The 13504-nt window shown below is 50.5% G+C and overlaps 1 protein-coding gene across 2 annotated transcripts in view; it reads left to right on the forward strand.

The window, feature by feature from the left end:
- The first annotated feature begins 1038 nt into the window (after positions 1-1038).
- The window catches only part of PANK2 (pantothenate kinase 2), a 56248-nt gene continuing 43782 nt past the window's right edge, over positions 1039-13504 (forward strand). Inside the window, exon 1 of one of the 2 annotated variants that reach the window (XM_089653350.1) lies at positions 1039-1226. In XM_089653350.1, coding sequence (XP_089509476.1) covers positions 1067-1226 — 160 coding nt within the window. In that variant the 5' untranslated portion in view covers positions 1039-1066. The remainder of the gene's footprint in view (positions 1227-13504) is intronic. The other variant, XM_089653351.1, reaches the window with a different exon arrangement.

Consider the following 13504-nt stretch of genomic DNA (forward strand, 5'->3'; position numbering starts at 1 on the left):
AAGGGGACTGTATTGGGGACACCTGATGTAAAGGAGGACTCTACTGAGGACACATGATGTAAAGGAGGACTCTGATAGGGACACCTGATGTAAAGAAGGACTCTACTGAAGACACATGATGTAAAGGAGGACTCTGATAGGGACACCTGATGTAAAGGGGGACTCTACTGGGGACTCATCCTGGTGGGGGGCGCAATTCACCACCTTGACCCTGTGCACTGGATGACTTTGTCCCGACACTGATAGAGGGGAAATCTTCCAGCTGGTGACTACCAGGGAAATCCTCTCACTTCCTGTTTAGGCGATGAGACAGGAAGTGATGGGAAAAGTCCCCAAGGAGACAATTCCGGCCTTAGTTCTGCTTGAAATGTTAATATTCTGCCCTGCCTATGGCTGAGGGTTGGTTCACACACTGTGCTGTGGTACACCCATGGATATAATGTGATGGCCCTTGTCACACCAGCACGCGGTACTATGCGTTGTATTGCGCTGCGTTACATTAAAGGGTACATCTACCATTTTTGGTGCTTTAAGAAGCCCAAATAATGAGCGACCCAATGCAATATACATTAATGTGCAGCGTAACGCGCATGTGCTAAAGCGGCGCAACTGTGTGAAAGGCCAGCTATATTAACTCCAGCTCTGCCATCAGTATTACAGAGCCTGTGAGCTGCTAGAAGGGAAGGCATACTATAAATGATGTGTATGTGTCCTGGTGTGGGCAGAGCTCAGGGTGTGATGTGACTGGAGCTCAGTGCTGAGATGCAGGCTGGCTCTCTGTTTTCCCTGGTAACAATGAGGATGTCAGTGAATGCTTCCAGAAATAGCCGCTCAGCTCCCAGCAGAGGCTGCGCTGACATCCTCTCCCGTTTCCATGGAAACCGAGTGGCTGTCACTCACCGCACTGCCCCCACCCACCCCCGGACCAGCGCGGATTGGGCGGAGCTCTCTTCACTCACTCGCTGCCTGAGATCTGATTGGCTAGGCCGGCCTCCCCCCCTTCCTTACTCCACCATGGCTGGCGCAGGCGCGGTAGAAGCGTGAGGGGGCTGCTGGTGGCGGTGTCATGGCGCAGAACGGCCCGCGGGCTCCCGGAGAGGAGGAGGGGGCGGATGGCGGAGGACGGGAACCCGCTACACGGCGGAGGATCAGCTCGTCAGAGGCACTGGCGGGAGCGGCCCGGGGAAGGAGGCAGCGGCAGGACTCGCTGAGGAAAAACAGGCCGCGTGAGTGACAGCTGAGGAGGGAGGGAGAAGCGAGATGGGAGGGGCTCCGGGGGACTACAGGTGACAGGCTTTTTCTGAGGGGAACTACAAGTCCCAGTATGCAGGATAATGCAAGTCTCAGCATTATTCCTTAGGATATGTCAGAATGTCCTGCGCCCCGGAGAACTGCAGGTCCCAGCGTGTCCTGCCCCCCGGAGAACTGCAGGTCCCAGCGTGTCCTGCCCCCCGGAGAACTGCAGGTCCCAGCGTGTCCTGCCCCCCGGAGAACTGCAGGTCCCAGCGTGTCCTGCCCCCCGGAGAACTGCAGGTCCCAGCGTGTCCTGCCCCCCGGAGAACTGCAGGTCCCAGCGTGTCCTGCCCCCCAGAGAACTGCAGGTCCCAGCGTGTCCTGCCCCCCGGAGAACTGCAGGTCCCAGCGTGTCCTGCCCCCCGGAGAACTGCAGGTCCCAGCGTGGCCTGCATTACCTGGATGGCTTGCGCCCCGGAGAACTGCAGGTCCCAGCATGCCTTCCTGAGGTTGGGGACTAGAAGTCCCAGCTATATGTGGTGATCCCAATGGTTAATTACAATCTCAGTCTATCCATATAATAAGGCATTGTAGTACCCAGTGGGACAGCTGAGGAACTCCCAGCAGGCAGTCTCTAGAAGCCCCCTTGTATGATGTTGGGGAGACCTGAGCCTGATTTATTCCAGGTCCAGCATGCCTTGTCTGGGTAACCACAGAGACAGGAGCAGCATGATGAGGATGTGGTCCTGAGATTGGCGGGATGATGAGGATGTGGTCCTGGGATTGGCGGGATGATGAGGATGTGGTCCTGGGATTGGCTGGATGATGAGGATGTGGTCCTGGGATTGGCCGGCTGAGGAGGATGTGGTCCTGGGATTGGCCGGCTGAGGAGGATGTGGTCCTGGGATTGGCCGGCTGAGGAGGATTGTGGTCCTGGGATTGGCCGGCTGAGGAGGATTGTGGTCCTGGGATTGGCCGGCTGAGGAGGATTGTGGTCCTGGGATTGGCCGGCTGAGGAGGATTGTGGTCCTGGGATTGGCCGGCTGAGGAGGATTGTGGTCCTGGGATTGGCCGGCTGAGGAGGATTGTGGTCCTGGGATTGGCCGGCTGAGGAGGATTGTGGTCCTGGGATTGGCCGGCTGAGGAGGATTGTGGTCCTGGGATTGGCCGGCTGAGGAGGATTGTGGTCCTGGGATTGGCCGGCTGAGGAGGATTGTGGTCCTGGGATTGGCCGGCTGAGGAGGATTGTGGTCCTGGGATTGGCCGGCTGAGGAGGATTGTGGTCCTGGGATTGGCCGGCTGAGGAGGATTGTGGTCCTGGGATTGGCCGGCTGAGGAGGATTGTGGTCCTGGGATTGGCCGGCTGAGGAGGATTGTGGTCCTGGGATTGGCCGGCTGAGGAGGATTGTGGTCCGGGGATTGGCCGGCTGAGGAGGATTGTGGTCCGGGGATTGGCCGGCTGAGGAGGATTGTGGTCCGGGGATTGGCCGGCTGAGGAGGATTGTGGTCCGGGGATTGGCCGGCTGAGGAGGATTGTGGTCCTGGGATTGGCCGGCTGAGGAGGATTGTGGTCCTGGGATTGGCCGGCTGAGGAGGATTGTGGTCCTGGGATTGGCCGGCTGAGGAGGATTGTGGTCCTGGGATTGGCCGGCTGAGGAGGATTGTGGTCCTGGGATTGGCCGGCTGAGGAGGATTGTGGTCCTGGGATTGGCCGGCTGAGGAGGATTGTGGTCCTGGGATTGGCCGGCTGAGGAGGATTGTGGTCCTGGGATTGGCCGGCTGAGGAGGATTGTGGTCCTGGGATTGGCCGGCTGAGGAGGATTGTGGTCCTGGGATTGGCCGGCTGAGGAGGATTGTGGTCCGGGGATTGGCCGGCTGAGGAGGATCGGGGATTGGCCGGCTGAGGAGGATTGTGGTCCGGGGATTGGCCGGCTGAGGAGGATGTGGGGCCTTGGATTGGCCGGCTGAGGAGGATGTGGGGCTGGGATTGGCCGGCTGAGGAGGATGTGGGGCTGGGATTGGCCGGCTGAGGAGGATGTGGTCCTGGGATTGGCCGGCTGAGGAGGATGTGGGGCTGCGATTGGCCCGAGCGCTGAAGGCGTGGGGCTGCGATTGGCCCGAGCGCTGAAGGCGTGGGGCTGCGATTGGCCGGCTGAGGAGGATGTGGGGCTGCGATTGGCCCGGGCGCTGAGGATGGGGCCCTGTAAGCACCTCTGGGATATGACCCTCATCACCACTCGGGTGCAGCGGATGGGAATGGGTAGAATTTCTGCCTGGTGACCAGAGGATGAGAAATTACACATTCCAAAATGTCCCCAACGTACTGCTGAGGAACTACAAATCCCAGCATCATATGACACAGCTTTCTGGTTAACTGTAAGCCCAAGAAGCTCTAGCTAGAGTCTGAACACTACAAATCCCAGTGTGCCTGTCCAGAGGATCCATCCCTGAAAGCTCCACCACCAACAATTTGCAAGGCATGCTGGTTCTTGTCTTCCGATCCACTGAGAGGCAGACATGTTGTTATATGGGGGTGGGGGGGGGGCTTTGTTGTTTGTACGGCTATGGAGGAGTGAATGTAGGGGGAGGACCAGGGTGGCCGGGTTCTGGATACAGTATTGATGACAGCGGGGTTGTGGCTCTAGGTATACACTACAAGGAGTCAGAAGGAGGAGATCGTCTTTGTATGGACTGCTATGGAGGCAGCTGGGATGTATAGGAAGAGAGGCGAGCAGGAGAGATTATGGGGGAGATTTACTAACGACAAACTGATCACTCTGGAAAGGAATTTTCCCTTCACTTAATGTGATGACAATTCATTGTGCAAAGAATACCCAATCATGTGCAAGGAAAATACAATTTAAGGTATTTTTGCTGCCAATGATTGGATGATGGATGTCAGCTGACCTTCACCTCGTTCACTAGAGAAAAGTGAACGGCTTATCTACTTTTAGTAAACCAACCTCTATGATTGTATATATATGGACTGCGATAGAGGCAGCAATGATGTATAGGAAGAGGGGGGGGGGGATGGACAAGAGATTATGTATACAGACTGGTATGGAAGCAGTGTGCTCTATGGGGGGGGGGGGGTGTGATGGGAATGTATATACAGACTGGTATGGAAGCAGTGTGTTCTATGGGGGGGGGTGTGATGGGAATGTATATACAGACTGGTATGGAAGCAGTGTGTTCTATAGGGGGGGGGGGGGTGTGATGGGAATGTATATACAGACTGGTATGGAAGCAGTGTGTTCTTTGGGAGGGGGGGGGGTGTGATGGGAATGTATATACAGACTGGTATGGAAGCAGTGTGTTCTTTGGGAGGGGGGGGGGGTGTGATGGGAATGTATATACAGACTGGTATGGAAGCAGTGTGTTCTTTGGGGGGGGGGGGGTGTGATGGGAATGTATATACAGACTGGTATGGAAGCAGTGTGTTCTATAGAGAGGGGGGGTGTGATGGGAATGTATATACAGACTGGTATGGAAGCTGTGTGTTCTATAGGGAGGGGGGGGGGTGTGATGGGAATGTATATACAGACTGGTATGGAAGCTGTGTGTTCTATAGGGAGGGGGGGGTGTGATGGGAATGTATATACAGACTGGTATTGTCATCTATAGGGCTGGGGGAAGGGTATAATCGTTCTGTATATTAATATTGTAGTCTTGTATATACAGAATGCTATGGTCATCTATGGGGAGGGGGAGGGTATGACCGTATTGTACATAATGAATGCTATAGTCATCTATGGGGAGGGGGAGGGTATGACCGTATTGTACATAATGAATGCTGTGATCATCTATAAGGAGGGGAGGAAGGGTATGAGACTGCTAGGATCTGCTTGGATGCCCCTCTATTGGGAAGGGGGAGGAAGGGCATGGTGGGATTGTATATACAGAATCCTAAAGTAATCTATAGGGGGTGTGATGTTATTGTATATACAGATTATGGAGGCAGTGGTCATCTATGGGGGGGGGAGGGAGTATGATGGGATTGTATATACAGAATGCTATGGTCATCTATAGGGGGGAGGGGAGAGAGTATGATGGGATTGTATATACAGAATGCTATGGTCATCTCTGGGGGGGAGGGGAGGGAGTATGATGGGATTGTATATACAGAATGCTATGGTCATCTCTGGGGGGGAGGGGAGAGAGTATGATGGGATTGTATATACAGACTATGGAGGCAGTCGCCATCTATAGGGGGGGGGGGGTATGATGGGATTGTACAGTGGGGCAAAAAAGTATTTAGTCAGCCACCAATTGTGCAAGTTCTCCCACTTAAAAAGATGAGAGAGGCCTGTAATTGGCATCATAGGTAGACCTCAACTATGAGAGACAAAATGAGAAAAAAAATCCAGACAATCACATTGGCTGATCTGGAAAGAATTTATTTGCAAATTCTGGTGGAAAATAAGTATTTGGTCACCTACAAACAAGCAAGATTTCTGGCTCTCAAAGACCTGTACCTTCTTCTTTAAGAGGCTCCTCTGTCCTGCACTCATTACCTGTATCAATGGCACCTGTTTGAACTTGTTATCAGTATAAAAGACACCTGTCCACAACCTCAAACGGTCACACTCCAAACTCCACTATGGTGAAGACCAAAGAGCTGTCAAAGGACACCAGAAACAAAATTGTAGACCTGCACCAGGCTGGGAAGACTGAATCTGCAGTAGGCAAGCAGCTTGGTGTGAACAAATCAACTGTGGGAGCAATAATTAGAAAATGGCAGACATACAAGACCACTGATAATCTCCCTCGATCTGGGGCTCCACGCAAGATCTCACCCCATGGGGTCAAATTAATCACAAGAACGGTGAGCAAAAATCCCTGGACCACACGGGGGGACCTAGTGAATGACCTGCAGAGAGCTGGGACCAACGTAACAAAGGCTACCATCAGTAACACACTACGCCGCCAGGAACTCAGATCCTGCAGTGCCAGACGTGTCCCCCTGCTTAAGCCAGTACATGTCCGGGCCCGTCTGAAGTTTGCTAGAGAGCATTTGGATGATCCAGAAGAGGATTGGGAGAATGTCATATGGTCAGATGAAACCAAAATAGAACTGTTTGGTAGAAACACAACTCGTCGTGTTTGGAGGAGAGAGAATGCTGAGTTGCATCCAAAGAACACCATACCTACTGTGAAGCATGGGGGTGGCAACATCATGCTTTGGGGCTGTTTCTCCGCAAAGGGACCAGGACGACTGATCCATGTACAGGACAGAATGAATGGGGCCATGTATCGTGAGATTTTGAGTGCAAACCTCCTTCCATCAGCAAGGGCATTGAAGATGAAACGTGGCTGGGTCTTCCAACATGACAATGATCCCAAACATACCGCCCGGGCAACGAAGGAGTGGCTTCGTAAGAAGCATTTCAAGGTCCTGGAGTGGCCTAGCCAGTCTCCAGATCTCAACCTCATAGAAAACCTTTGGAGGGAGTTGAAAGTCCTTGTTTCCCAGCGACAGCCCCAAAACATCACTGCTCTAGAGGAGATCTGCATGGAGGATGGGCCAACGTACCAGCAACAGTGTGTGCCAACCTTGTGAAGACTTACAGGAAACGTTTGACCTCTGTCATTGCCAACAAAGGATATATAACAAAGTATTGAGATGAACTTTTCATATTGACCAAATACTTATTTTCCACCAAAATTTGCAAATAAATTCTTTCCAAATCAGCCAATGTGATTGTCTGGATATTTTTTCTCATTTTGTCTCTCATAGTTGAGGTCTACCTATGATGCCAATTACAGGCCTCTCTCATCTTTGTAAGTGGGAGAACTTGCACAATTGGTGGCTGACTAAATACTTTTTTGCCCCACTGTATATACAGAATGCTATGGTCAGCTATGGGGGGGGGGAGGGAGTATGATGGGATTGTATATAGAGACTGTGACGGAAGCGTAGGTAGGACAGAACACGCAAAGAAGATGGGGAACACACAAAGCTTTATTGAACTATGAAAGATACTCAATCAGGACAATTCATGGCACTCCGTGACATGCGGCTTGTAGGGACACCCATGGTAAGCGGGCTCACGGGGACTCAACGGGACCTTGGCTGTGGAGTCTGGCCTTGGCACAGCGTGCTAGGGATGACATCAGGCTCACGGGGACTCAACAGGACTTTAGCTGTGGAGTCTGGCCTCAACACAGCTCCCACCCAGCTTTCTAGGGACATCGGGCTCACGGGGACTCAACGGGACTTGGGCTGTGGGGTCTGGCCTCAACACAGCGTGTTAGGGACAACATCAGGCTCACAGGGCAGCACAGTGGCTTAGTGGTTAGCACATTTGCCTTGCAGTAAATGGGTCATGGGTTCGATTCCTGACCATGGCACCTCCTGCATAGAGTTTGCATGTTCTCCCTGTACTTGTGTGGGTTTCCTCCGGGTGCTCCGGTTTCCTCCCACACTCCAAAGACATGCTGGTAGGTTAATTGGATCCTGTCTAAATTGGCCCTAGTATGTGTATGTATAAATGTAAGTTAGGGACCTTAGATTGTAGGCTCCTTGAGGGTTAGGGACTGGTGTGTGTGTGTAAAGCGCTGCGTAAATTGACAGCGCTATATAAGTACCTTCAATAAATAAAATAAATACTGGGACTCAACGGGACTTGGGCTGTGGAGTCTGGCCTCAACACAGCGTGCTAGGGATGACATCAGGCTCACGGGGACTCAACAGGACTTTAGCTGTGGAGTCTGGCCTCAGCACAGCTCCCACCCATCTTTCTAGGGACATCGGGCTCACGGGGACTCAACGGGACTTGGGCTGCGGGGTCTGACCTTTGAGGAGGGGGGCTTATGCAGAGCGCTCAGCGGGGATGGCCGCGGAGGCCGGTCCCCACCGGGACCTCCCACGACAGCGGTGGCAGCGGGCCGAGGGAGAGAGCGGCCGGACAGCACAGGAGGAAGAGAGCGAGAGAGAGAGCCTGGTCTCGCACTGGGCTTTTAAAAGGCGTGTGGGATGCTTCTGGGTTGCAACGGCCGGCCCAGCAGGGCAACGAGGCATGCCCCCCTTGACTCGGGCCACGCTGAGGGAGCGTGGCCTTTGTCTCCGGTGGGCGCAGTGTGTGCGGGAATGCCTCGTGCCTGCCAGGGCGCATGGAGACACCTTGGCGGCCTGCCGCTGGGTTCTCCTGGCGGGGGGTCACAGCTCCTCCACCTAGATTGCAGGATGAGCTGTGATCCTCTCCGCAGGGGTCCCCTCCCCCCATCCTGCACAGCCTGGCTTCTGAGTCTGTGTAGGATGGGGACAGGGGGGGGTGGTGAAGGCACACCATGACACAGACTGTGGAGGCAGTGGCCATCTATAGGGGGGGAGGGGAGGGAGTATGATGGGATTGTATATACAGAATGCTATGGTCCTCTATAGGGGAGGGAGTATGATGGGATTGTATATACAGAATGCTATGGTCATCTATGGGGGGGGGAGTATGATGGGATTGTATATACAGACTATGGAGGCAGTGGTCATCAATGGGGGGGGGGAGAGTATGATGGGATTGTATATACAGAATGCTATGGTCATCTATGGGGGGGGAGGGGGGGAGAGTATGATGGGATTGTATATCCAGACTATGGAGGCAATGGTTATCAGTTGGGGTAGAGGGAGGAGGAGGAAGGGTATGATAGCATTGTATATAGACTGCTCTGGAGGCAGTGGTCATCTACAGTGGGAGAATGGGGGAGGGGAGTATGGAGGAGATGTAAGCTGTAAAAGGTGGGGGATTGGAGTGTAGAAGAGAAGGGGGGGGTGACTAGAACAGGGGGTGACTGTACAGTGATGTGATGTTGAAGGGGGGAGAGGTTGGACTATACAGGGATGTGGTGGGCTCTGTTTAGGAATGATTGAAGGGTGTGACTGGAGGATATATAGAGCTATAGGAGGCAAGGAGTAAAGGAAGGCTATGCGGTCTCTATACAAGGGGGGGTATTGCTGAGCGGAGGGGTGTTAATGAAATGGCAGCTTTTAGTCAGAGATGCATTTGATGACATAGTGTAGAGGAAGAAGAGTATAACTGTCTGAAAAGAAGGGGTGGGTAGGAAAGGTTGATGAATGGTGAAATATTGGGGGACCTGTCAGGACAGTTGGCAGTGTTGGGGTTTCTGTACTGAGCCCGGGGGGTGTACATTTCCTGGGACCAATGCATGGCTTTGCAGCATCACAGTAGTGATTAACCTGGCCAACCAGCTTGGCCTTTGTAGTGACAGATGACAGGTTCCCTTTAGAGAGGCACACAGGACAGGGATGCCTTTCTAGTGTTTGTGGAATAGATGACGATCTATATGGAAGACAAGGGCTCCTTCATGAATATGGAGAGCTCAGTAGTTGTGTGATCTGTATGCTTTAACCTTGGCCCCCTCCTGCTTATCAAACAGCAGAATTTCCCTCCCTCAGTGCAGACATGCCATCCTATCTTCATGGCATCCCGCCAAGTACACTGAGGTTTCAGCAGTATTCCACTCTCTGTGTTGTGGAGTTTTCCGCCAAGGTCCTGCTTGGATGATGCATGTAAAATAGGGCTTCAAAAAAAGTTTTTTTCTTAACCACTTCAAGACCGGACACTTTTACCCCCTTCCTGACCAGGGCAATTTTCAGCTTTCAGTGCTATCACGCTTTGAATGACAATTACGCAATCATGCGACGCTGTACCCAAATGAATTTTTTACCATTTTTTTGAAACAGATAAAGCTTTATTTTGGTGGTATTTATTCACCACTGGGATTTTAATTTTTTTTTGCTATGTAAATGAAAAAGTCCAAAAATTTTGAAAAAAAGTGTTTTTTTATAAAATTTTGCAAATAAATAATATTTCATCATAAATCTTTGCCAAAATTTATTCCGTTATCTTTTTAGTAAAATAAAAAAAAATCCAAATTAGTTTAACAAAAATTATAATTTTTAAAATTTTTTTTACATTTTTATTTTATTTTTTTATATTTTTTTTTTTTTTTACATACTGTCACCCTAGCAGTACAGTGTCACCATGGTGACACTGTACTACTTGTGGGGGGTGATTAAGATTTTTTTTTTACACATTGTTTTTACACCCATATAGGATGTAAAAGCAATAATTTCTCTTTCTCTCTGCATTATTGCACTCATTGAGAAGTACTGAGTGAGCTGTGATTGGTCACAGCTTGTCACATGGTACAAGGCTGTTGTCAATAGGCTTGTACCATGTGACCTCTGTGATCATTCACAGATTTCACACGTAGTAAGCAATGATGTCACAAGTGACATCTTGCTTACTACTTTGCATGTGATCACTGATTGGCCAATCAGCGATCACATGATCGGGACCTCGTACAGAGGTCACGTCCGACGATCGGTGTTTCACTGTGTCCGGAGGACACAGCGGGCACCGGATCGCGGTGCTGCGCGCTCCCAGGGAGCGCGCACAAGCAGGGTGCGGGGAGGCCGTTTATGAACGGTCACCCGACCCTGCACTGCCACCGTCCGGCCATTTATATACAACGGCTGGACGGGAGGTGGTTAAAGACACTGTTACCCTGCCCATGCAAAACAAAGTGACGATGCCTCTGCAAAGGCCATCCCTCTCCCTCCTGGTACTCCTTTCCAGCACTTCCTCACATGGGGACACTAGTTCCAATGGCAACTGTCCCTAAGAGGGATTTTCTATCACATTGGAAAGACATCCTCTCACTTTTAAATTGGTCTTCCTCTCCCCCTCATCCATTCATGAAAAGCCTTGTATTCTTTTCACTCAGGCAGGGTGGAGATCTGCATTTATCTGCCCTTCTCCCCTCCTCCCTCCTGCATAAGGAGCTCGGAGAGCTGGGGAGGTGATGCAGCAGCAAACTGATCTGCCCAGTAATGGCTGTGCAGGGGGGCATATTAGGAGAAGTCTGATCGTTGAAAGAGAGCAGGCTGAGTTCCCAGCACAGCTAGAGAACTGACCACGGTGTGTTCTACTTGCTGTGGTCAGTTTCTATAGGAAAGCAGAGGGACTGGCAGGAACATCAGAAACTTCACACAAAGGAAGCAATACAAAGAGAACCGGAAACATTTTTTTATACAGGCCTATGGTACATCAGGCAAATGTCAGGAATATGAAATGTTGGGCTTGCATATTCTTTAAGCACAGAGCTCCTTGTATTTCCTAAAAAGAATGCAAGGCGTTTTATAACTGGTTGAGGGGAGAGCGACTAATTCAGTCATTCACTGTATACCAAACAGAACTGTTAATTTTAGCCCTGGAGCAAGACGCTAACAACAATATCCGCCATGAATAATAATAGCATTTTTAGCATCCCCATCCCACCATAGTTTAAGTATCATTACAGATCACTTCTCTGGAGCAATCAACATTGAAAAGGCACTTTCTCCTGGACTGTCAGTCAATGTGTTCAATTGTGGATGGGGTAAATAAACACCGTGCTAGTCTTTAACCTCCCTGGCGGTCTGATTATTTCAGATTTTTGGTGCTGAAAGCGGTACCATTATTTTGCATGGAAATTTGGCATTTTATATTGTAGGCTGTAATATTTAGGAATAACTCACTGAAATCTGTCTGAACAAGAGTCTAGTAAACATCCCGGGTAGGATAAAACTTGAAACACAAAATCATAAATTATAATTTAATAAATAATCATAAAAAATAATAATATAATAATAATAATTTTAATTCAATAATATAATCAAACCAAAAACACTGAAATTTGAAATATAGCGCCAAGTTCGCACATCGCTGAGCAAAGTTGCAAAATCATTTTCAGTGTCTGATGACGAATTTCCCCCACGAATCATTATCACTCAATTCTGCAAGTGGTTCTGATTTACTATCGCTGTTCTCTAGCCGGTCTAAAACCGCTTTTGACCTAAAGGGACGCTTTTTGGACGCCATGGACGTTTCTCAGTTTCCAGGCAGAAAGAACAGTAAAAATGCAGGCAGGGCACAGGACAAAGCACTCGGGACAAAATGTATGTGAAATGGTTTGATACAGTAATGTTATACTATGCCATATCCGGCATCGGCCGGAGGAGATGGCCGGGGATGCTGCAGGGGACGCATCGCGGGAGCAAAGGACAAGGTAAGCTCTGCAGGATCTCCCTGAGCAGCGCCGCATGGTAAGCCCGAGTGTAGCTCGGGGTTACCGCTTGTGGTACTGAAATCTTACCCCAAGCTACACTTGGGAATACCGCCAGGGGGTTAATATGGGTATGATCTATTGCAGGGCTTTTTTTCTCAGAGAATAGGTGCACGTACTCCCATTTCGTCTGAGGCATCCTTTGTCTCCGCCCCTGACTTACCTCTGAGCACTGTCCCTGGTCTCCGCCCCCTATCCACTTCCTACTACCACTCTTTAGAGAGTATAGAGCCAAGTATTATTTTATGGTGTTAAGTAATTTTGTATGAAATTGGTTAATGACAACAGACCCCCCCAGCAACAATAGATCAGCCAGCATCAATAGAACCCCAGAGCAATAATAAATATCCCAGCAGCCAGCATAAATAGACCCTTTCCCTTCAACAGTAGATCCCTCAACAACATAGGAACCCCAGAGCAACATTATATCCCCCACCAGCAACAATAGACCCCCTCCATTAGCACTACACATCAGCTAAAATAGATCACCAGACATCATCATCAATAGACCCTCCAGCACACCCCAGCCCCCTTTGCCATTACATGCATTCTGTGCTGGAAGTTCTGCGTTCCTCCGTGTTCCCGCTGAATAAACAGCCCATATCTATTTTATTGTAAGTATTGTGTAGGTAGGATGGAACGACTTTTTTGTGCCCTTGAGGAAAGGGGTATAAAGACATTTATGATTTACTTGCAAGTAGGCATGTCCACATTTGATGTGACAAAATGGTCACAGTGATGGTGTAGCCAGATGAGCATGCTGCCAGCAGAAACCCGGGACAGCAACTGTATGCATATAGGCAGCCGCTCATCAATAAAGCCAACCACCATCTTCATCCAGCTGAATGGGCCACTGTGCTAGTGTTCACCTAGCTGAATGGGCCACGGTCCTAGTGTTCACCTAGCTGTATGGGTCACGGTCCTAGTGTTCACCTAGCTGAATGGGCCACGGTCCTAGTGTTCACCTAGCTGTATGGGTCACGGTCCTAGTGTTCACCTAGCTGTATGGGTCACGGTCCTAGTGTTCACCTAGCTGAATGGGCCACTGTGCTAGTGTTCACCTAGCTGAATGGGCCACGGTCCTAGTGTTCACCTAGCTGAATGGGCCACGGTCCTAGTGTTCACCTAGCTGTATGGGCCACGGTCC

The sequence above is a fragment of the Staurois parvus genome, unplaced genomic scaffold, assembly GCF_062004578.1.
Source record: "Staurois parvus isolate SC_StPar_1 unplaced genomic scaffold, SC_StPar_1.0 ptg000708l, whole genome shotgun sequence".
Lineage (NCBI taxonomy): Eukaryota > Metazoa > Chordata > Amphibia > Anura > Ranidae > Staurois > Staurois parvus.